The sequence below is a fragment of the Trachymyrmex septentrionalis genome, unplaced genomic scaffold (genome assembly GCF_001594115.1).
Source record: "Trachymyrmex septentrionalis isolate Tsep2-gDNA-1 unplaced genomic scaffold, Tsep1.0 scaffold127, whole genome shotgun sequence".
Lineage (NCBI taxonomy): Eukaryota > Metazoa > Arthropoda > Insecta > Hymenoptera > Formicidae > Trachymyrmex > Trachymyrmex septentrionalis.
Window position 1 is genome coordinate 1,289,498 of NW_017304406.1, and position 23,142 is coordinate 1,312,639.

A 23,142-nucleotide genomic window follows, 5' to 3' on the forward strand; every position below is an offset into this window, starting at 1 on the left:
TTATACATATATAATTTCTTTCAAATAAAATTATTCATATAAAATTAATTAATATAAAAATCACATTATTTATAAAAAAATATTTTTAATAAAAAAAAATTGATATTAGAAATCGATTCTTTTAAAGTTATGACTTTGCAGAGCACGATTTACTTGAACTATTCACGAGAGTTCAATATTTAATATGCTATCGAACTATTTTTAACCACTACGTTCCAATATTCCACAGCGCTTGGAATTTACGTTTCTTAGAGAATATCGATAGAAACTAAGACAGAAGTTTCCTTATATAAAAATAACAGGCCTGTGAATCATAACATAACATAGACCGATAAATTTAACACTGCTCCATTTAAACTCTAAAGATAAACAACTGACCAGCAATCCAGGTGCTTTATGTGGGCATGTGTGCCCCCTCCAGTCCTCTTCAGCCAAGATCAATAATCCTAACTGAAGGGAGACAGTGGATGTATTCAGTGAGAAGGGGTGCGTGAATCAAGTCATTCTATAGGTAAAGCCTGTTGCTGCTACCACATTTCAGAAGTTTGCAGAACGTGCTACATTAAACGCCACATTAATTGTCTGTCATAAGACTGATTATCAATTACAAGATTCAGTGATGTGCTGTGGATATACCGAGAGATTATGGATAAGCTGGCTAATTGGACTCATGGTTAGTTTTTATACCTTTAATTTTTAATATACGTAGGATGACGGCAAGTGCCATTTTTGTATATAAAACGCGATCAAATTTTCAACATACTGAAATAATAATACGCTAAATTAACAGCATGTTTCCTTTGTTGAATTGAAGCTTATTGGAAGCTATATCAATTCAAACAATAAATTATAATTTATGTAGAATAATGTAGTATACCATGTAAATTATATATATTATTATTTTGTATTATGTAAACTTTATGGAGTGATATTTTATTATGACGTATGTGTATGTATGTATATATATGTGTGTATATATGTACACACACACACACACACACACACACACACACACACACACACACACATATATATAGGTCATTCTGTTTTTAATTTTATATTTTTGTCATTAATTAGGTATAAACACAACAACCCAAGTCACAGGTCAGAACTGTGTATCAAATTCATCAAATTCTGCGTTCCTCTTAGACAAGTCGCTGGTCATTGCACCTTCATGGAGTGCTATACAACAAGACATAAGATGGGCGTTTCTATTACATGCATATAGCTTTGCATGTCTCTTCTTTGTATTAGGATTTTACACACTCTTCTCTATTCTAAATTTAAGGTACATTGCTATACCTGCATTGATGATATCAGTAAAAGCTTTATGTCTTTACTTAATTATTTGTCTTTCAGATCTCTCATATCAACCAGGCCATTTATGTCCACGATTAATATATTCTTATGTTTACTCGGGGCATCGAGAGCTGCTTCCTTGTTCATAGATGCGTACAATCTTAAAGAAATTCTGCCCAAAGTCATTGGTTCAATTATATGGGACATTGGATATCCATGTATTACATCTGCCTTTTGTCTGATACAATTGGCTTTCCTGCAACTGACAAAGGTATTAATCGCTTAAATTGAATAAGTTATGTATATAATTAAACGTTGCTATCCTTCATATGGGCCATTTTCAGCTAAAATTTGGTCCAGAGAAGATACAAAAAGAATCCTGCCTCAGCCTCATTATAACAGCACATTTCTTCTTCATTATCGCCAGCGACATTGTTCTGTCCTCCCATAATTGCTACATGGTGAAATACATGGTTCAAGCGGCGTTTCTCGTCTGGAGCGTTCTTTTATATCTCGCTTTCCTACACGCGGCTTACAAAATTGATCATTTGCTCCGAACTATGCCAAGTAGTATGTTGACACGGGACAATTCCAATGCCCATCAAAAAGGTTGGTTACCGATTTTTTACGTCAATATTTTGTACGTCAATTTTTGTAATTTTTATTCTAAAATTCTTATCTTTCATTATATAATTATGTTTTTATGTACATTTGAACTTAAAATTACCTCTTTTTTCATTATTTATACATATTTTATACAGTTTGTTTCGGAATTATATCATAAAAATTTACTTATAATACAGGTATCATGCAACTCGCGATGTTGGCACCGTATAGCAATCTGGCGACTTCGGTTGCTGCCGCGCTGGTACCTACTTTACTTGGCCCAGCTAAAATGAAAGGTCCAGAGGAAAGTGAGCCTGTAAATGCGAATAAAAATGCGGAAGGAGCACCTCCGGAAGGCGGTAATAGGAGGCAACAAATATTTTATCATAAATTATCCACCCAGAAATATACATATTTTTTATTGAGATCTGTTTTCAGAATCGCGAGCCACAATTACCACCAAGATATGCAAGATAGAAGGACCAGCGCAAAAGGAAGTACAGAATGTTACGATACCTATATGTACCGTACAATCACCGTCACAGGAACAAAAATCATCAGTACCGGAAGTCTACGTTAGACCACCCACTCCTACTCCGTCAACTGCTAATCTGCCGATTATAACTGTGTCCAGCCCGAGTCGTAGAAGCTCCATGACCAGTCGACGAGGCAGTGATACGTCCACAAAATCCTCGCGCAGAAGTTCGGAGTGTAGCGTTAGATTTGTAAATGAGGATAATACAACGGAATGTAAACGCACGACAGAGGGTAGCCCTAGGCCATTGCCAAGAATGCGAGAGGAGTTTGAAAGGAATCGCTCGCCAGAGAGTCCACGACGATACTCTGAGAATATCTCACCGACAGGCAGTACCAGGGAACTAAGACGATGCTCAGATTTTACTCACGAAAAGAATCGTGGCTCACAGTTTGCAATTAAGCTACGGAGGAATAGCGATTTTGGTAATAGAACGCCCAGAAGAATGTTGCCATCTGACGAACATTCTAGATTGCCCAAAGTCCTGGATGTTAGCCCCGCAGGTAAGAAAGAAATATGTAGCTCATATAAGAATAAATCTTTAAAAATATTCTAGTTTATATTTTCTTCTTTTAATATTATTGTTTTTTTTATTTTATCCTATTTTTATATTGTTTAACAATATTTCAGGTTCAAGACGCAATTCCGATATTGGTATATCACCCAGACCCGACTCGCGTAGAAATTCCGAGAGTTCCTATCGACGCAATTCCGAGTTTATTCACATTAAACCGTTAATTATAAATCGTCGAAGCAGTGATATCAGTATCAGAACTCTAGATAGAAGTCCCACACACTTTCAGAGTATAGTACCTATTAAGACTGAGGTGCAGGAGAAATCTGAATCAGATTCAGATCATCCTGATTGCAGCGAGAAGGCAGCGCTGATGACCGAAAAGTCCAAGAGCAAAGAAGAAGAACCAAAAGTACGCAAAAAAAATTTGTCGTGGAACGATAAAAATATTGAAGATGCGGAAGACATCACGCCAGAAACTAACTTACTTCCCGAAAATACGTCTAGTGAAGCAAGAGTTATGGTAATGCTTCCTATACCATTAAACTCATAGAAATGCAGATGCATCTAAACTAAGTCTTAGACTTTCGAATGACGTCCTTTTAAATGCCTAGAACTTTTGTGTCATTTGAGAACTGTATGATCTTGCTATTTCCAGAGTACGGATTTTACCCTTCATTCGATACTGAATCACATCGCGTATGTGAATCGAGCGAAATCTGATACACCACTACATATACCGGAAGCAGATACCGCAGTTGCCAGGAAATCTCAGATGCAAAAAGTATTAAATGTTACACGCGCTACTGCGATTTTAGGGATCCTTCTATGCGTTACGGATGCCTTTCGTATTTTTGGACCATATGGTATTTATAATAGTACAATAATAAATAACAAATAGAAATTATAATTTTATTTTTATATACTATGAAATATTCTTGTATAAAATAGTATTTATGTATAAAATAATGCTATTGATTCATTTAGGACTCTTTGCTGAAACCGTACCATACGGTACAGAACCAGCATCAACGCAGTTTCCCATGCCATGGCCATGGCTGTTGTACCAAACAATACCCAGGATATTCGAATTTCTGATGGGCTGCGCTATGGCGAATATAACTAAGCAGCCATCAGTAAGTCCACGACATCAATATCTGAGCAATTATCCTAGTTATTCCCCGCGCATAAATCGAGGTAATAACCCTTATATATAAAGCAATAGTTCACCTAAGTGTAATCATAATCCAAAAATCAAGATGCCAAATGAAAATTTTTATTAATTTTTTTTATCACAGGTCTTAATATTACTCTTTCAAGATAAATTATGTTTTGTAATGACTCCGTGATTGTTTTAAAGACAGATTTTACAGGCATATATATTACCTCTAGTATTCGCAAAAATTTATGTTCGCCGTTTTCCTTAAAGTGTGCTCACTAAAAGCTCACTTTTAACTGAAAAAAGAATTATTATAAAAAATTGAAGACTTATTTTCATACGTAGTTTTAATATGAATTGTGACAGTTTCTGTCGAAGAGATACATGCAATGCAAAGGCATTTTTGTAATCAATACATGATAAAAAAAGAAAGACGGAGTCTCTCGAAAAATTTGCTATGTACGAAAATATAGCAATAGATGAGCATAACATTCTAAACATGGAATAAATGTTTAAACAAACATCTAATATAAATGCAATAGTCACGTAGCATTTCTAAAAAACCACTTTTTATGCGAAGTGTTCATTCGATGCACATATTCACACACAAAAACAGATATCTATTTTTTAAATTAGATTAGTTTCCTGATGGATTAATTTAATGACTTTTACTATGTTCTCTGAAAGATACATATACATATATATATTTTTTTGCTGTTGAACAAATATATCTATATATATATATATATCATTTTTTAACTTACATATAAAATTTGAAAGAATATTTTCGAAGTAAAAAAAAAGAAAGAGAAAAGAAAAATAGACTGTATATAAACAAAGATGTTAAATTAGTAGGTGACTTTTATTGATAATACGCGTTTTTACTGTGTGTCAACCGCACCAATGCTTAGAAGTAAAAGTATGAATCCAAACTCTCAAAGTGCCCTACTACTAAATGTTCAACAAAATTACAACAATGACTTATCTGCAAGTTGAATTTGTAACAGTGTTGTGATCCTACATGTGATATCATATTTATGTGTTTAGAATAGGAGGCCATTTTACGCTTATGTAAGCTTAAATAACACTATATTCCGTGAGATAAAAAGACTGTAAAAGTGAGTTTATGATAAAAAAAAAACAGCTATATCATAGTTTTATTGCAATCATATACAATTTATCGTACTTTCAATGTCTTATATAATTAAGATAGGTATTTTATTATGTTGATGCACCTGTCAATAATTTTAATGTATGTGATATATTTTTAATTTTTATAGATTTACAGCTCATATCTTGTACATGGTACATGTGCATACTATGATATTTTATTTGTATTCGATATTAAATAGTATTAATATTTTTGTATCTTTTTTTACTTCTCTTTATTACAAGCTTACATATATATTCAATAATGTTGACTTTCTATTTATGTACTAATATTCTATTTATCTCTGTATAAAAGCAAATATAGAACAAATGAGAAATTTAGTAGTAATACTTACAGGAGCATAAAAGGTCTCAGCGAGTAAATATCTGTTTGAAATTTATAGTTTGACAAAAGTAGTACTCTGAAATATAACATTGATGTTTTATGTGCCAAATACTCGTGTTAACTATTTTAAATGTTTACAAGAGATACAAAGTCTTATTATCCTAAAACAAAAACTCTTCTACAAAACTATATATAGATATAGATAAATATTTATATACAATTGGATGTACAATAATAAACACTTCGTTTTAATCAAATCGATAAGGACTTTGAAATTATGATATATGAATATATATATAATTGATATTTTTAGTGATGCAAGATTCAATAGTTATAAAACAGATATAAGATGTATTACTAAAGTTTTCAATAGAAGCTCTCTATTGCTCAATAGAAAAGCTCTCTATTGTTCTATATATGAATTAAAAATGATTTCTCAACATGACTGTTTGGTCATTAAATATATGTATGTATAATGAAGTTGTGAATTATGATAAATATTATACATATTCAATCAAGATCGATTGCCATAACTGTTATTAATGAATTATAAAAAAATGTCTAAAAATCTTGGAAACATTCAAAACCTTTCGCCCAAAAGTATAAAAGCTACAGTCTGTACCTCATATAGCACTTCATCCAGCACTGACTTTATTCTTAGCAATATATAGCTTTGACCAAACAAAAAATAATTTTATTTAAAATAAGAATTTTTTTATTCCATTGATTGATTTGTAACTACTTTGTATATCTATATATTCTATCCGTGATAAGAAATTGTAGTAATGTAGTATACACTATTATTTAAATTGCTTTATCATATTAGTCTCAGAATTACCATATTGTTATGTTTAAGAGGTATTAATATAACCAATAACTATGTAAAAGATTGATTGAAAAAAGAATTGTGTAGAAATAAAGATGAAGAAAAATTGAGTTATGACATACTTTTCCTGTGTATTTCGAATATACAAAGTTCTTATCTGGAGATATGATCGACGTTAAGACAAGTGCAACGTCATGATTCGATTATTTACTTTACCAATCACGAAAGCAGTAATGAAATCGTTTGGAAACAGTAAAAATCGATTTTTTGACGTACAGTCTGTGAATAATAAGGAAAAAACAGTATTTTTTTTAGCAAGAGACGTATATTAATGATTCTTTTTTTTTTATTACATTTTTTTAGGCATGCCAGTTTTATATCTATTTCAACAAAATATATTGCAAATAATTCTAAATTACAATAAAATGATACTTTCAAGCTAATAATTAATCTATCAAAATTTTTTATAAAACGTAATAAAAATTGTTGTTACTGTATTAAATTCTTGTTTGATAAGTATTTATGAGTTATTTTAATTAAAATTTATACATTGTAGAGAGTTGAAAACAAAACTCGAAAACGATAGCATAATTGATACTCTAATACGTCTTGCATTTCTACTTGCAAAATCATGATATTAACTAAAATAAGACAAAAAAATTCGAATAAATTGTGCAATCGAATTACTCGAACAGTTACAATGGAACTCTATTTATTTCGAATACTTCACTGTTTGAATATGCGCGCGCGCGCGCGCGCACACACACACACACACACACACACACACGTATATATTGGGTAAAATAGGACAATAGGAGTCAGGCGCGGTAATTGTTGCCCAAGCTATTTTAGCTATCTTCAGCTATTCAAAAATAGGCCGAAACATCTAAGCGGATTATCTAATAAAGATTTTTTGTGTTATATTCACATTGTTTGTTTTGGGCAACAATTACCGCGCCTGATTCCTATTGCCCTATTTTAACTAATTTCTTTGTGATTATTAAGGAGTCTTTGCGAATCAACTTATGTTTTACATGTATATATATTATGTCACAAAGTGTTAATTTTAGTAAATGTATATATATATATATATATATATCATTCTTATATTAAAAAAAATTGAGCGAAAATATTTATTGCAAACAGAAAATAAGTTTCTCCTTGAAATCAGGTTTAATTCAAGAACAATTCAAATATCTTCAAGCTCAAACGATCCGAACAATTTAAAGTTCGATTCTAAAATTCATACTGTTCGAACTATTCAAGCACATGAAAATTTCACACATCACATTTTAAGAGTATAATTACAATTGTACCCATTTTTTAAGCCCTATTTATGATATTATATACATTATACAACCTGTGTTGTCTTTTATATTCTACTGATGATTTAGTCTCGATAGTCAAAATAATCTATTTCTTTGTCAGCAGTTTTAGGAGTTGACGGCAGCAATTGCTGATTCTGTTTTACAGGTAACGAAAGAACAGTCCTGCAATGCATTTAATTACATATTATTCATTTATTTATTAATTCATTAATTTATATATTAATTCGACAATTACGCGGAAAAAACGATTTTGCTAAAGAATAAAAAATTTAGTTAGATACAGATCTGAAAATAATTTTATTAGATTGTCAAAATTATTATATAGGACACTGAAATATAATGAGTAATTCCTATGTTTTATTGATAATGCAATGTTACAAAAAGTTTTAACAATTAATTTGAGCGTACTACATAATTATTTTGATAATCTAACAAAATTATTTTCAAATCTGTATCTAATTAAATTTTTAAGTATTTAAGCAAAATCGTTCTTTTCGTAGATATCTTACTTTGTAGAGTTATTTCCCTTCGAAGTATTAAGTACCGGACCTGGAACTTTTCTTTGTCCCTTCTCTCTTTGTATCATTTCTAGTAAACTGTAGCTTGGTAGCCAACACTGCAATGCGATACATTCGTTACTAACATGATATATGCTTTAATCAAGCGAGTTTTTACCTTATCTTTCACGGCAGTGGCAACAACATTTCTCTTTGGCTCTTCATCATACGCTTGACTCTCACAGCCAAAATGCTGGCACGACTCGTGCACAAAATGACGCTTTTCTCTGTTCATAACTTCAAATGAGTAACTCCGGGATTTCTGTTTGGATGTCTTCGCTAACTGTACTAATTCCGTCAACTTGTCGTGAACAATTTGGCAGAAGTGTGGGTCTTTCTTAGCCCACTGTTTCATGTAATCGCTATATCTAGGCATTAATTTGCCGCTTAAGTCTGGATTGGCGATCTGCAATCCCAATGCGAGTCTTCTGTTTCTTTCTATTGTCTTACACTCGTCATTACATTCCAAAGTCTTTAACTGATTCTGCTTTTTCGCACCTTGTCCGAACACTTCTTCCAAATCAACAGAGTGACCGAGTTGCATATCGGCCATCTTACTAGCCAATATGTTGCTTGCTATCCTTTGATATTCTCGTGCATTATCTGCACAGACACGACTCATAGTCCTATGTCCACACTGGCACGTAACCTGTAATATAATCATAAATATAATCTTAGAGTACATAATTTTTTGAAATTTCATGGTAATGACAATGGCTTTCAATCGCAGATAGATTATCGCTTAAGACAAAAATTGTTTTTACCTTGACCATCTCTTTGCAAGGCATATCTGGACATTTGCCTTCGTGGCATGGAGCAGCACAGATATGTCCGCAGAGTTCTCTCATTGTAGTGCAAGGTTGAATGCACTGTTGTCCAGGTTTCTCGCAGGATCCGGCGTGGCACATTGTGATACATTTATGCCGTCCACATGTCAATGGTTTATTACACGGCAGACCACACGAGATCTCTTTCACATGACACGGCACTGCTTTCCTGAGTTCATGTTTGCCATGGCACCATCTCTGAGTCAAGACGCTGCAAGGTGGACATGTAGACTCGCTATGGCAGTTATGCAATACCTCATGGTTACAGAGGTGTTCGCGCGAACACGGTCGATTACAAATGGGTCTTCTTGTACCGCATGGTACCGGCGGATAAATCACCTCGGCGCCGCATTCACAATACAATTCTTCAAAACTGCTCTCCAAGCAAGGCGAACATCTTCCTATAGGAGAGAAAAAAATTTCAGTTTATATTGTTTAATTTCGATCATAGATACAATTATGTACTTACCTATATGACATCTTTCTTGGCACTTGTGCCGACCACAGCTTAAAGTTTTTGAACAGGGTAATGGACAGATGTGTTCGATGTCGATGCAGCACAGCTGATTACAATTATGTTTACCGCAGGTTCTCTTCTTCTTGCAACGTTTCTCGCAGCGCGCGTCATCGGCTTTGCTTGTCAAGTCCTTGCAAGCGATCTCACGGTCCATGTTACCGCAACGGCATTTGACATCAGTATTTAAGTCACATTCCGGGCATTCTCCCAAGTGACATGGTGCCTTGCAGATATGCGGATTATCTGCGTGAATAAACAAAAATTTGATTTAGCGCGTCTGTACGATGATAAGACGCAAAGCTCAATTAAAAACAAAGACACTTACTAGGCTGGCCGCATCTCAAGCGCTTTGAACAGATTTTATCGCAGGTCGGCACAGGATCCATACAACTCTCTCTCTTTTCCGTTAATGGTGTTTGACCACAACAACACATTGTAACTCTTTCAGGCGTCAAAGAACAGGGCTCGCAGGCTCCTGGATGACAGATTTTCTGACAATAATGTTTCTTGCAATCCAATGTTTTATTACAAATATTATCACAGGAAAATTTATCTGCGACATTGACTCGGCAGGGTACCTCCTGAGTTTTCTTACTACAAAAACATGCTAAACAAAATAAAATAAAATCATTATAATTATACTGTGGTTGCTATCTGCTGTAATTATTACAATTTGAAAAAATATTTATCTACATATTAATGTTAAAATAAATGTATTATAAATATATTTATCTTAAATTAAAAATTACATGTTAGCTATCGATAAAGAAATTAGAGTATTACTTTGTTGTACAATTTTATCGCAAGGCCCGCACTCTCCTTGATGACACTTTTTCTGACAGGTGTGCTTGCCGCACGACAGATCTTTTTCGCATACTGAATCGCATATTAACCGTTGTTGAATGCTACATAGGAGCATTTTCGATGTTCTGCCGCATCCGCAATACTTTGTTACCATTGCCACGCACTGTGGACAAGAGCCGGGATGGCAGAGCAGGATGCATTTGTGCATACAATTATTCTTGGACAGATGACGACCGCAAATCTCGCCACATGAATGTGCTACGTCCCTGCGATTCCACTCTGGCATCTTCATCTTTCCACAGAAGCAGAAGTAATCCTCAGGCACGAGGAAACTAACATCCCGACAAGCCGGACACTTCCAACTATTATTTTCTAAAAGAAAATAGACAAATCAGAATGTATAATTCGACAATTCGGTGCAATGGCAAGTTTCTGTTTACTTACCACTCTGAGAGGACTTGGCCCATTTTTTGATGCATTTTAAATGTAATACGTGATAACAATTGCTGCAAGACCAAACGTAATCGCTTTGCTTAATATGCTCATAACAAACCAGACATTCCAATGTTCCCTTGTTCAACTGCTCAGTTAATCTTTCCCTCTGGCTCGAGTCGTCATCTAATAAGAGAGAGAGAGAGAATATACAAAATAATAATTATTTCATTATAGAATTCTTTTTTATATAATAATAATGCGATCTCTTTGAAAAATTGTATAAATATACCAATATCATATTTTTTCTTATAATTTTTTCCCTGAGATGCATGCACTGTCTCATTACTTTCCGTCTTATCTCTCCAATTTGCCATTTTCTTCTCCTTATAATTTATCATCTCATTATTTCTTCTTTGTATATACTTTGCTGCTGTTGTTTTACGGCTAGTACCAGATTCAGATTGCATATCGTTCGAATTGTATCTATAATTGGATGCACTAGCAAATCGCTTAACTCTACCATTTCGCGATGCTTCTTGACTTCTCGAAAACATATTTTCCGAATTGTTATCTACGTGCATCAACATCTCTTCTCTACTTCTATCAATTTTTGTACTCGAAGATGAGTCATCCTCTTGAACATCCTCACCAAAAGTCTTATTTTCCTGACTACTAGACATGGCTGAATCAATAGCTTCAGTCATAGTTGTACGAGCTTCTCTAGTAGCATTCTGTCCAGTTGGAGGTACATTTGACTGATACTTCCTATTGTAATATTTGCTGTTCTGAAATTTATTATAGTTTCTCGCGTTGTAAGTCTTAGGAGTATCTCTGTAGCCAAATCTCGATGAAGCCTGCATATCCTGTGGCTTCTTCTGTCTATAATTGGCATCTCTTCTGTTGTCGTAACGTCTCTCACCTTTGTTGTCCGACGAGGCTGATTTTGGTCTGAATTCTTGCGTGAAGGTATTGAAACCACTCGGGTTGCCGTTATCGTACTTCTTGAATCTGTTATCCTTTCGGAATCTGCCCTGGTTGTTCGGTACAAATTCATTGGCTATAGGATGCAAATTGGAGTTCTCCACTACCGTGGACTGGACGACGTCGCCCGCCGACAGTGGCGCATACTTGCCAGCCGTCCGGTTACCCCTAGATCTTGGTCTGTAACCGCCACGGGAGAAGGGTGGCGCATTGTGCGATGTCGGGACGCCGCTGTTCGACGCTCCCGCGTTATCCTCGAACAAGGTGTTTGGCAGTACACGTTCCTGATAGGCATTGTTCTTCAAAGGCACCATATTCGACGGGTACTGGCTGCCGTCCTGATAATAAGCCGTTGTTGGTCCACTCTGCTCGTAAACCTGCCGACCGCCCCTAGCTCTAGGATAGTAGCCTCCGGTGGATACGTGAGGTACATCGCCTAGATATGCATTGTTCTCAACGAAATATGGCCAGTTTCCCGCGGTAGCGGGAACGTCTGCTGCGTTCCGGTCGTCGTACGCCAAGCAATTCAGGTCTTCCGAATATGAACCGTTCCAGGTAGCCATTGCCGCAATTGCACAGTAATGCGAAACTGCACGGAATGCGGGAACAGGGGGATGACGATAAATACACGGCTCTTTATCTGCCGAGAACGAGTCTCCTCGCAAAAAGAAGAGAGGGAAAACGGATTAAGATCGGAGAATTACCGTTTCGGCGAATTACAATATGTTACGTTAGACCGCGCACGTCCGATAGATATTATCCAGAACGATCTTGTCCTAACCTAAAAAAAATTCGAAAGAATACGCGTGAGCTGTTTGTTTTATTGCTTGACGGCCGTTTGTAATTTTTTAATTGATCACTACGAAAAGTCAAAAACTGCAGAGCACTGTAGAGCAAAGAATGAAGTAGCTATGAGCGAAATTCTGGCGAACCTTCTCCCGTCTAGCAGCGATTACAGCAACCTCTAATGGAAGCCTGCGATTAACGGAACTATCAAGTAGTACAAATGTATCATCGTAACCCGATCGATAAGATTTGAAAAAAAAAATTGGATATCCGTATATAATGGAAAAAATAAAAAATAAAAATATATATATCAAGGTAGAATTATAAAAAGAAATTTTATAAATAAAAGGAATAAAAAAAAAGAAGTGAAATTTTGAGATAGAATAGTTTAAAGATAAAATAAATTTTGCAAAATTTGAAATTCGTAATAAACATTACAATTTATTTCAAAAAAACTGTAATAAAAGATGTGAATATTTTTAAAAATTTACTGTTATTAACAAAATTATTGTAAAATAGATAGATAATTATTGTAAAAAATATAAAAGATAAAAGAGCGATTATTATAATGCAGTACAGGCTAAAATAATAACACAAAAATATATGACATAAAGTTATATTTATGTAAAAAATTATAATCCATTTATAAATTTTTATCTAATGTCGTGTTTTATTTATTTATTTATTTTTTGCATTTGATTGGTGTTGAGTATGCGAGTCTAAACGGATCAAATTTTTATGTCAAAATTTGTAAAAAACATTTTATATATTACTCAACTAAGTAACCTGTTAAAATATAACCACCAGTATCATTCGTCAAGATATTGGGGTGTGTCCTGTTGGGCAATACTTGATACGAACGTAAAAAGTTCGTAAACAATTTCATATTTATTACATTGCGTTTCTGTTTGAGTTCCATGTAAGTCTGCTGCAAGGGCTCTCGATGCGCGTGGAAGATGACAAACGGCCGTGAGATTCCCAAGAAGGGCAGCAAAGCATTTGCGATTTGTAAAGGATGCTCTTTTGCTACAATTGTTAAACCACGGGCTTTCGTGCCAGTCAATAAATTCACAGCGCGTTTTGTTTCTAACAACCATTTCAATTTATTTGCAGATTTCTTCGGTTTCTTCAATTCCGTCGCTTCTATTTCAGGCTCTTTAGGTTCGAGTTTTCGTTTCAAAGTATTGTTATCTTCCCTGGTATCGTTTGTGAGAAGCATACCATTTTCTTTTGTTTCAGTCTCCAGCTCTGAAACTTCCATGTCCGTTTCGGATATTTCATCATTCATGGTTTCTCCTTCAGATTCTTCCGATGATTTTTCAGTATCATGCGATTCTTCAGTATCTTTATTAACAATCTTTTTAGAAATATTGTCTATTATGCTTGATTCACCCTGATAATGTAATCTCAAGAAGCTATAAATATTCACTGCAAGATGCCTGTCTCTTAATTCTTGTGGAAAATTCATGGCTTCAATGAATGTAGTTTGAGGCATATTACCGGGATGCAGGTTAATTAGGTAACCGCTAGTGTTCGTACCTATTCTATTGATCATAGCTGCTGCAGGCAATCCCTGAAATCCATTGCTGTATAATAGGTGCAAGCCATCAGATTGCACATCACTGTAGGACAGCATCTGTGCCAGAGCGTCCATTCTCAATCCTCCGATTTTCTCGTGTTTTCGTTTGAAATATACCTCATGCAACAACAATATGGATGTCTTGTATATTGTCAGGAATTTAAAATATTTGTTTTTCTTTTTCTTGATGTACTTTTCCTGCGAGTACTCCGTCTTGGCAGAAAAAGACTTACTGTTCTCAATGAGACTACTGATTATTTCCTTGCCAGTTTTACCAGCTTCCTGCAACTGCAGGATCTCCTCTTTCGACAGCCGCTGGGATGTACCATCATCCATAATGGAACGATTATCGCAACCGCTCAGCTCGCCTTTTAAATCATTCCATGGCTCTATTTCATCTGTCAGTTTCAAGGTAAAAGTACCCTTGTTGCCTGGCAAGGGCACCATCTCGAAAGTGCTCCAGAACGGTTTGCCAATGATTTCCTGCATTTCTACCCTTTGATTTTTCCCTAGCATTAGAATACCATTTTCAGACACTTTGTATATCTTGCTGAAGTCCTGTTTCTTGACTATCACATGGGTGCCCACTGTGATTACGTCCTCCATCGACTCGCACGTGTCTTCCACAACAGCACTCATTGTACCCTGAATTGTTTTTGAGGTTAGGTCCTTTTAATCTCTTGAACTCTATGCATGTCTGGTCCTATAATTTATACATTTTTTTTAACTATATTCTTATTAATTTTTCCAGATTATTTTTCTATAAGTGAGCATTATATCACCTTTCAATGTTTTCCCCTCCCTCTTCTCAACTGTTGCCACATGTATTATCTATCATTTTGTATCTTTTTCGGGTTAGGTTTGTGCAAGTACTACTTGCATCACGAGTCTACTCTACTTTCATCATGGGTTTGTGGCGCATTAGCATTGATCATACTGATCAACCACAGCCAAGAAATTTTAAATACTAATCATATTTTCAACTGTGATTGGCTGATTCGCTTACTACTGAAGTCGTTACAACTCATATTATTGTCGTCAATTTTAGGTTAGGTAAGCATTGAGCACATGGTTTGGTTGTAAGGTTGTAAATTTGTAGTACTGGATTAATCCAAAACAATCGTTTGACTTGTATTCCTTTAAAAATTGCGTCTTCACGTTATACAATTCATATAACTGCATGTTCCTGTTATGTTTTTGTTTTTCTTACAGTGGCTGAAATATTTGGAGTAAAGTAATCTGAATGTAATTAGTTATTACTAATACTAACCTTAAAAATATATTATATTGAGTGATAGGTATTACGTTTGTTACATACGCTTGGTATAAGTTTAATGTATATTACAAAGAGTACTTTCTATTTGATGATATAAGTGTTGTTCTATCTTTGTTACTCATTGAATGTCAAGAAAGATAAACTGATGTTTGTGTTGATTTGTTTCACTAAATTCAAAGTATCCCATAACTGTTTTACTTTCAGAAAACACAGAATTTCAAATTCGACATATTAAATCGGTGCATAATTCATGAAACTGAAAAATGTTTTTGCCAAAACTTACATATAAATATTATTAAGCATCAAATTCTGCTTTGATCGAAAATTAAATTGTTTTTCTTAATTGATTTCTTCTTATTAGTCTAATTTTTGCTTATATTTATTTATTTATCTTTATTTAATTTTGATAAACAACAAGATGATTCTAAGAGTGTTGTAAATATGAATCAGATCATAATTAATAATATAATTATATTTATAGATCATAATTAATAATATAATCAATATAATCATAAATAATAATGAATAACAAAAATAAAATTTTATAATTTCATTTTAATTTATATTGCACACTTATATAGAACACAAAATGAACATACTAGAATGGCATGCTTGTGTCGACTGTGTCTTCTAAAAGAAAAGCAATGAAAATCTATAACATTTAACAAAATCTTTAATTTTTTTTAAATTAAAAACAACTTTACAGTCTTTTTAATAATGTTTCACATGTTTTAATGATTGCAGAAAACAAAAATGAATTATCACAATGAATTTCAAGCCATTGTGCTTGCTGGAGGAAAAGGCTCCCGTATGACAGAGCTCACAGCAGGCCAACCGAAATGTTTGCTGCCGATTGCAAACATTCCTATGATCTGGTATCCCTTGCAAATTCTTGAGCGTTCGGGCTTCAAAGAAGTGATTGTTGTTATTGCTGAAGCAACCAAATCCGATGTGTCGGCGTCGTTGGATAAATTGGGTCTGAAAATCAAAATAGAATTTGTAGGAATTCCAGGAGCCGAGGACCTTGGCACAGCTGATTCTATCAAACTCATTCATGAAAAAATATATACAGATATCTTGGTGATATCCTGCGATTTGATTACAAATGTGGATTTATTGGAGATTCTGAATTTATACAGAAAACACAATGCAAGTGTAACTGCTCTGATGTTGCCTATACCGAAAATGCCAGACGACTTTGTAACGCCAGGTCTAAAAAACAAACAGAGACCAGAAACAGATTTGATTGGCATCGACAATAATACAGGTCGATTGGTATTCTTGGCTTCTGCATCTGATTTCGAGGAAACAATTAACATTTCGCAGAGGCTGCTCAGAAAACATGCTAGCTTCACTATTCACTCCAAACTGATGGATGCACATTTGTATATTATTAACAAATGGGTAATAGACTTTTTGATATATAACAAGTGAGTAATTTTACTAGGGAGAAACATTGAAGAGACTAAACATAAATTTAATCAAATGTACAAATGTTTTTCAGAAATTTCACAACGCTGAAAGGTGAACTTCTGCCATATATAGTCGGTAAACAATTGTCTAGATCTAAACAGTCTTTAGATGATAAGACATCTATGGTACAAATGGATTTGAAAGATGATATTTTTCATTTTGCATTGGAAAAACCGTTTGATGAGCTGATAAGAAAGATGTCAGCCTTTAATGATCATAACACCGATTTGGAGGATGCATATAATGGGGATGTAATACGATGTTATGCCCATGTATCAAATGAAAAGTTTGGTCTTAGAGCAAATACCATACAAATGTATCATCTTGCGAATGCTAAGGTTGAGTAGTGTTATTTATTTCATAAATCTTTATAACAAAGCAATAATATATATTGTTCCAAACATATAAGAGATGAGAATTTGAGATTTGTCAACTAAAAGTCGTCTACTTTCATAGATTATGAATCATAAATAATAATGTTTACACTATAATATGTTATGTTTTTGCTTTTAATATATTATAAATTGAGGGATCAATTTCAACTAATTAAGAAATATTCTGTACATAGATATCAGAATGGTGGAATGATGATAAAAACCAGTTGCCGTTGCTACCATGTATTTCGAGCACGGCGACCGTGCGCAGTACACAGATGCAAGAATGTCGCATAGGCGATAATTCATTAATCGAGGAGAAAACATCATTGAAAAATAATCATATTGGGCCTAACAGCATCGTAGAATCGAAAACAAGAATATCTCAGAGTGTGATAATGGGACATGTAACTATTAAGCAAAGGTAAATCGAAGTATTATTGAAATTATTCGTCTAATATATTTTACGAATCGCTATTCTTTTTTATAGATGTGTTATTCACAACTGCATACTGTGTAATGGCTGCACCATTGAAGAAGGTACCGAATTAAAGAATTGCGTAGTTGGAGCACAACATATTGTGAAATCTGGTAGCCAACATTCTCACGAAGTACTTACTGATGCAGATAGACTCATAGAAATTTAATTTAATTTATATTTTGTATTTTATATATATTATTGTAAATATATATTAGATTATATTATTAGTATTATATATATTAGATTATATAATTAGATTATATTATTTGTAAAAAATTTTAAATGTATAAACAAAATTGCCTTTTATAATTTACCATTTAGATTACAAAGTGTTAATATATCTAAATTATGCAACAATTTTATATTTAGACTGATAAGATAATCATATATAATTTAGATTAATATTTTTTTGCAAGAGAATTAAATCGTTTTTATTTTAGAAAATAAAATTTTAATCTTATCGGTTACTTAATATGTAGTTTATTGAATAAATGGAATTAATTAAATGTATTAATTTTTTTATTGAATGAATTATCATTTGAGTAAAAGTTTCGTGGTAGTTCAATTGGCATCTGTAGAGATCGGTTGAAAACGTCTTGTCCTCTATTGGTTGAATTCTGATTGAACGAAGAAACGTTCGGATTGGGAACGGTACATCGTAGCCTTTTTCTCTTGGGATATTTTTCATCCACAATGGTGAGTATGGATTTATGTAATTTAAATCGATTTATTTTGCAGCGATCCTAATAGCCGGTCAATTGATCGATGCGGAAAAAATGTTCTGAATTTTCATAGAACCGATATAATTGAATAATATCGGGCAAAGGAAAAATGTTTCGCACGATAGTAATGTGATACCGGTTTACAGGTTATGTTATAATAATGTTTATGTGATAACACGTTAACATCACTTATTCCCTGAAATATATTTATCTTTTGTTTATTTATCTATAAAGATGGTTTGAAATAACTTCTTTATATCGTATTATTGATCCATCTTTTTTTTTCTATAATTTGTAACATGGAGTCATATGTTAGTTTTATTTTTTTTTTCATGTTCACAGACGAAGGGTACATCCAGCTTTGGTAAGCGGCGTAATAAGACGCACACGTTGTGCAGGAGATGTGGACGTAGCTCCTACCACATCCAGAAGTCACAATGTGCGCAATGTGGCTATCCTGCTAAGAAAATGCGTTCATGTAAGTTGCCACTGTATAATATAACATATTTACATAAAGGATTGTCCATTATGTTTATTCAAATATCAAATATTTAATGTTAATATAGAAATATTAATTAATGTTTGACGACTATAGATAATTGGTCAATCAAGGCGAAGAGGAGGAAGACCACTGGTACTGGCCGTATGCGTCATCTTAAGATCGTACGCCGTAAATTCAAGTAAGCTACAATGACTATGTTAGAAATATGATAACTAACAAAAATTAAAACAAACTAAAAATCTATTTTTTAATATTTATTTTTTTACTCTTAATCTTTTTATTAAATAGAGGTGTAGACATTATCCAATTTTTCTTATAATTTACATGTATGTACATAATTTATGTATACAATACATATAAATGATTTCATGTTTACAGGAATGGATTCAGGGAAGGCTTACCAAAACCCAAAGCTGTTGCAGCTAAGTAATACATTGACTTCTCTTTGTCTTATTGTCTAATTAAGTTGTAATTTTGACTATCAATAAAAAATCCAATTACAAAATTAGCACTTCAGTGAGAATTCCTTATAATTCAATAATTTTAATAACATATTTATTGAATTATTTACTTCTATAAAGTATAATTATATAAATATTTATGAGTTTCATGCACTTTTTTATTGTATTATCCAGAACCTTCTAGTTCCTGTATAGAGTTTCATTCTTGAATGGAATTTTACACAAAATAAATTTAACTGTTTATTTTATTTTAAATAAACTTGAATTCCTATATATAACTCTAAAAAACTTTTTTATTATATTGAATAAGTAAAATAATTTAAAATTAAGTACACTTTTGTATATTATCTTAGCTCTCTCCAATTTTTTTCTCTATTAATACATCAAATAGTATTTGTAAACATGTGTGAACTTCTGATAAATCTGTGTATGTATTCTTATGTGTTATATCATATCTGACAAAAAAATTTGAAGACATGCGTGATCAGAAAGATAAGGTGTGTTGTCTACGTGTCGTTTGTACAATCTTCGTGGAATTTTTAATTATCGCGGCTTCCCGTATATTTAGTAAGCCTCCGATCTCGCCGAACAGTACGTTTGATGCACTCGGATGATTGGTGTAGCTTCATTGTGCATCTAGGCATCTGCCGATACTGCGCTCGAAGACCATTGATCTTCAGCTTGCCAATTTGAAAGTTATGCCACGAAACAATATTCAACGAATGTTTCGTCTTCATAAGCATCGCAGAATTAAGAAGATTCGTTTGATTAAATAATAAATTTTTAAAAACGAAGCGCACTTAAAATTCAAATTGTTGATCGAAGGAAAAATAAGGTATGTCATTAATTTGGTAGAGAAAGCAGATCAATTAATCGCCTTTACAAACACCAAAGAATTAAGAAGATAATTCGTTTAATTAAATAATAGTAAAAATTTAAAAAAAGGAAATGTATTTATAATTCAAATAGTTGATCAAAGGAAGGATCAATTAAGGTTTCTACTACATAGGTACATAAAATCTGTTCCAAACGAATTTTCAAGATTTGTATAATACAATTCTGTACAAATGGGCGTTCTGCGTCAACTACTGTTTGGTAAGTGTACGTCTTTTATTTTTAGAAATAATAGCCGTTCGATTGTCTGAAATTTATATTTTTGGCTGTGTAGGTAAATATCTGTTAGTTACCAACACTGTGAGCTGTGGCTTGATGATGGCAACGGGAGATGTGATTCAGCAGCGCAGCGAACATTGGAAGAAGCATTATTCTCATAAATACTTTCCGAGCAGCGTTATGGCAGCATCATCAGAAGATGAAAAGGTGACGACGATTTCCAGCACATATGGACATGATTACATGAGAACCAGGAATATGATGATTATAGGACTGCTTCAAGGTCCGTTTCATCATTGGTTCTATATGCTTCTAGACAAGATTTTGCCAGGCAGGAACGCAAAGTCGGTCCTCAAAAAAACCTTTCTGGATCAATCAATCGCAAGTCCTATGTGCCTAACGATATTTTTCGTCGGCCTCGGAATTCTGGAGAGTCGCAAAATCGAGGAGATCAGCAAAGAGTTAAAGCTAAAGTTCGGCGAAACGTGGAAAGTACGGGATTACACTCGTTAATTAATATTTCAATAATTGTAAAGAGCGAGTTTGTATAATAATTAAGATTAAAAAATGCTGCTATCGAAAGTTTTCTTGTTAAAATGTAATGCATGTGATAACTTATTGAAATTGTACTGCTAGGTCGACTGTTGCTTTTGGCCTCCTACGCAATGCATTAATTTCTTCTTTGTGCCTCTACATTATCGAGTACTCTATATAAATGCTATGACGATGGTCTATGACATTTTTCTATCATATATGAAATATGTAAGTTTTACCTGTATATTTATCAAGTTACAATCAAACAAATATAAATTATTATTGTTTAAATTATGAGTTATCGCAATGAAGTAATAATTATTTGTTTTATCCGCAGGATGCTCACTTCGAATGACAATAAAAATCTCATGGCTAATTCTTCGCAAACTAACTAAGCTAGTCTGGGATAGTCTGAACGAAAGATGACTGCGCAAATAATAATTAGCAAGCATGCATTATATATGTTTATCTTTAATAAACTGTATCGCAATGTTCAATAAAATACCGTTGAAAAGAATTTTTGAGTAAGATTACTGTATCTTCCCATTTTGATGTCTTATCGATTCGATTTATTCGTTTTTATGATTTTTATCAAGATGACAAATAAATACGAGTAATCGTCCACTGCAGTTCCTGGTTGCAATATGTGCAAAAAATTCAATAATAATTAAAATTCGATTAATGCAAGAATGTCGAGATGTTATTTTTTATAATTATAATATTTCGCGGTGGTTTTCTTCAAAGAAATAATTTAATATTTTATTATTAACTGCAACTTTTCTACTTGGCAACTTCTACTTGGATCTTAAATCGTGACTACCTTAAGGTAGAAAAATATTCTAAATTCAAAACTACGTGGTGACACTAATTATTAGAGGTGTTACATTCGTTTTCCTGCGATCACAATGAGATTTCTTTGCGAGATATCTCTTACCTCATAATACGTCGTATGTTCACACACAAACAAAAAATCTGGTAGAAAACTCGGAAATTTATTGATGACATTGAAGCTTGAATTTGAATTGTAAATTATTCGTACGTGGAAAAAATAATGCGGCGTGCGATATTGCGAAATAATGGCGATCGAACTGGTCTGCGGACACGCGACGACACGTATCCTAAAACGCGTATTCACAATGAGATCGCCTTATCGCGCAATAATCTCTCATTGAGTTTATTTATTTGCTCGACAACTTTTGTTTGGCATTTGGCGACAGTGGGATTACACGGTCTTCCAGTCAAACGTCATCACGAGCAAACACGGATTAACGGATATAAACACAAACAATAAATTCAACCATCGTGCAACACAAAATAATTGACGAAAATATTTTGCGTGTGAAATATAGGATTTTGTAACAGGTTTTGCTGACGCTTCCCGTTATTCGCGTTTTGCCTGCTTTTTCTGTTACGCTAATAAGACTGCGCCCTGGAATTAAAGTACAGTTTTTATAAAATTTTAAATTTTAAACAGTTATTCTAAAATTTTAATTTAGAGTCAATCTCACTCTAAAAAGTGAAATCTACTTCTTAAAGATTGAAAATTGAGACGCTTTCTTTCAGAGACTCTGAGAATCCACTCTAAAGAATTTAGAGAGAATAATTTAGACTATTTAGAGAGAGTTTCTGTATAAAATAAAGATATGTGTATAATATATAGTGAGCAATCGTGAAGATCTCTACGCTTCTTTCACAAGTTATTTACGCCGTATTATTTTATATCTCGGACAAAAGAAAATCATACTTATCCTATATATGCTCTCTTATGCTGTCACTTATTATTATCTCATTGTTTTCCGTAATGATATATAGATTGTAGTTTCCATCTTCTACAGATTATCTGTGATATCGTCAGTGTGATTGGAAATTTTTCCGAGATAACAATATATAAAAATCTTTTGTACTTACATCAATAATCTTCGAATCGTTGTCTTCAACGTTAACCTGCGGCTACAAAA

General features: G+C 33.4%; 7 protein-coding genes across 10 annotated transcripts in view; 5 read left to right on the forward strand and 2 right to left on the reverse strand.

Annotated features, from left to right (window-relative positions):
* The window catches only part of LOC108756401 (transmembrane protein 203), a 1,483-nt gene extending 1,050 nt beyond the window's left edge, over nt 1–433 (forward strand). Inside the window, exon 2 of the mRNA XM_018500164.1 lies at nt 366–433. The gene's annotated coding sequence lies outside the window, so the exon portion shown is untranslated. The remainder of the gene's footprint in view (nt 1–365) is intronic.
* Nucleotides 434–602: 169 nt separating this feature from the next.
* Nucleotides 603–4,212, forward strand: LOC108756399. The gene is made up of 9 exons (XM_018500163.1): nt 603–673; nt 1,078–1,288; nt 1,360–1,570; nt 1,644–1,908; nt 2,103–2,264; nt 2,344–2,943; nt 3,071–3,477; nt 3,613–3,820; nt 3,942–4,212. Exons 1-9 carry the CDS (start codon nt 646–648, stop codon nt 4,169–4,171), a joined length of 2,322 nt encoding a protein of 773 aa, XP_018355665.1. The 5' UTR covers nt 603–645; the 3' UTR covers nt 4,172–4,212.
* Nucleotides 4,213–7,751: 3,539 nt separating this feature from the next.
* LOC108756499 (protein shuttle craft) lies at nt 7,752–12,842 on the reverse strand. Its single transcript, XM_018500372.1, has 10 exons — nt 12,816–12,842; nt 11,192–12,664; nt 10,912–11,085; nt 10,447–10,839; nt 9,989–10,270; nt 9,616–9,906; nt 9,084–9,547; nt 8,438–8,968; nt 8,272–8,378; nt 7,752–7,924 (listed from the first exon to the last, which is right to left on the reverse strand). The coding sequence occupies exons 2-10, from the start codon at nt 12,444–12,446 to the stop codon at nt 7,825–7,827; spliced, it is 3,597 nt and encodes a 1,198-aa protein (XP_018355874.1). The 5' UTR covers nt 12,447–12,664; nt 12,816–12,842; the 3' UTR covers nt 7,752–7,824.
* Nucleotides 12,843–13,337: 495 nt separating this feature from the next.
* On the reverse strand, nt 13,338–15,420 carry LOC108756477 (tRNA (adenine(58)-N(1))-methyltransferase non-catalytic subunit TRM6). Its single transcript, XM_018500326.1, has 2 exons — nt 15,031–15,420; nt 13,338–14,951 (listed from the first exon to the last, which is right to left on the reverse strand). Exon 2 carries the CDS (start codon nt 14,885–14,887, stop codon nt 13,439–13,441), a length of 1,449 nt encoding a protein of 482 aa, XP_018355828.1. The 5' UTR covers nt 14,888–14,951; nt 15,031–15,420; the 3' UTR covers nt 13,338–13,438.
* A 16-nt stretch (nt 15,421–15,436) lies between these two features.
* On the forward strand, nt 15,437–18,018 carry LOC108756479 (translation initiation factor eIF-2B subunit gamma). 2 transcript variants are annotated; one of them, XM_018500328.1, is made up of 5 exons: nt 15,437–15,493; nt 16,269–16,954; nt 17,029–17,335; nt 17,566–17,795; nt 17,862–18,018. In XM_018500328.1, exons 2-5 carry the CDS (start codon nt 16,278–16,280, stop codon nt 18,016–18,018), a joined length of 1,371 nt encoding a protein of 456 aa, XP_018355830.1. In that variant the 5' UTR covers nt 15,437–15,493; nt 16,269–16,277. The 2 variants fall into 2 exon arrangements, with proteins under 2 accessions (XP_018355830.1, XP_018355829.1); XM_018500327.1 differs by lacking the exon at nt 15,437–15,493 and adding an exon at nt 15,508–15,546.
* Nucleotides 18,019–18,466: 448 nt separating this feature from the next.
* LOC108756481 (60S ribosomal protein L37) lies at nt 18,467–19,581 on the forward strand. Of its 2 annotated transcripts, XM_018500333.1 has the most exons (4): nt 18,467–18,548; nt 18,917–19,052; nt 19,170–19,254; nt 19,455–19,581. In XM_018500333.1, exons 1-4 carry the CDS (start codon nt 18,546–18,548, stop codon nt 19,504–19,506), a joined length of 276 nt encoding a protein of 91 aa, XP_018355835.1. In that variant the 5' UTR covers nt 18,467–18,545; the 3' UTR covers nt 19,507–19,581. The 2 variants fall into 2 exon arrangements, with proteins under 2 accessions (XP_018355835.1, XP_018355834.1); XM_018500332.1 differs by lacking the exon at nt 18,467–18,548 and having other exon boundaries at nt 18,871–19,052.
* A 350-nt stretch (nt 19,582–19,931) lies between these two features.
* On the forward strand, nt 19,932–21,688 carry LOC108756480 (mpv17-like protein 2). Of its 2 annotated transcripts, none has more exons than XM_018500329.1 (5): nt 19,932–20,372; nt 20,507–20,632; nt 20,706–21,142; nt 21,287–21,412; nt 21,522–21,688. In XM_018500329.1, exons 2-5 carry the CDS (start codon nt 20,605–20,607, stop codon nt 21,537–21,539), a joined length of 609 nt encoding a protein of 202 aa, XP_018355831.1. In that variant the 5' UTR covers nt 19,932–20,372; nt 20,507–20,604; the 3' UTR covers nt 21,540–21,688. The 2 variants fall into 2 exon arrangements, with proteins under 2 accessions (XP_018355831.1, XP_018355833.1); XM_018500331.1 differs by having other exon boundaries at nt 20,547–20,632.
* The last annotated feature ends 1,454 nt before the right edge of the window (nt 21,689–23,142 follow it).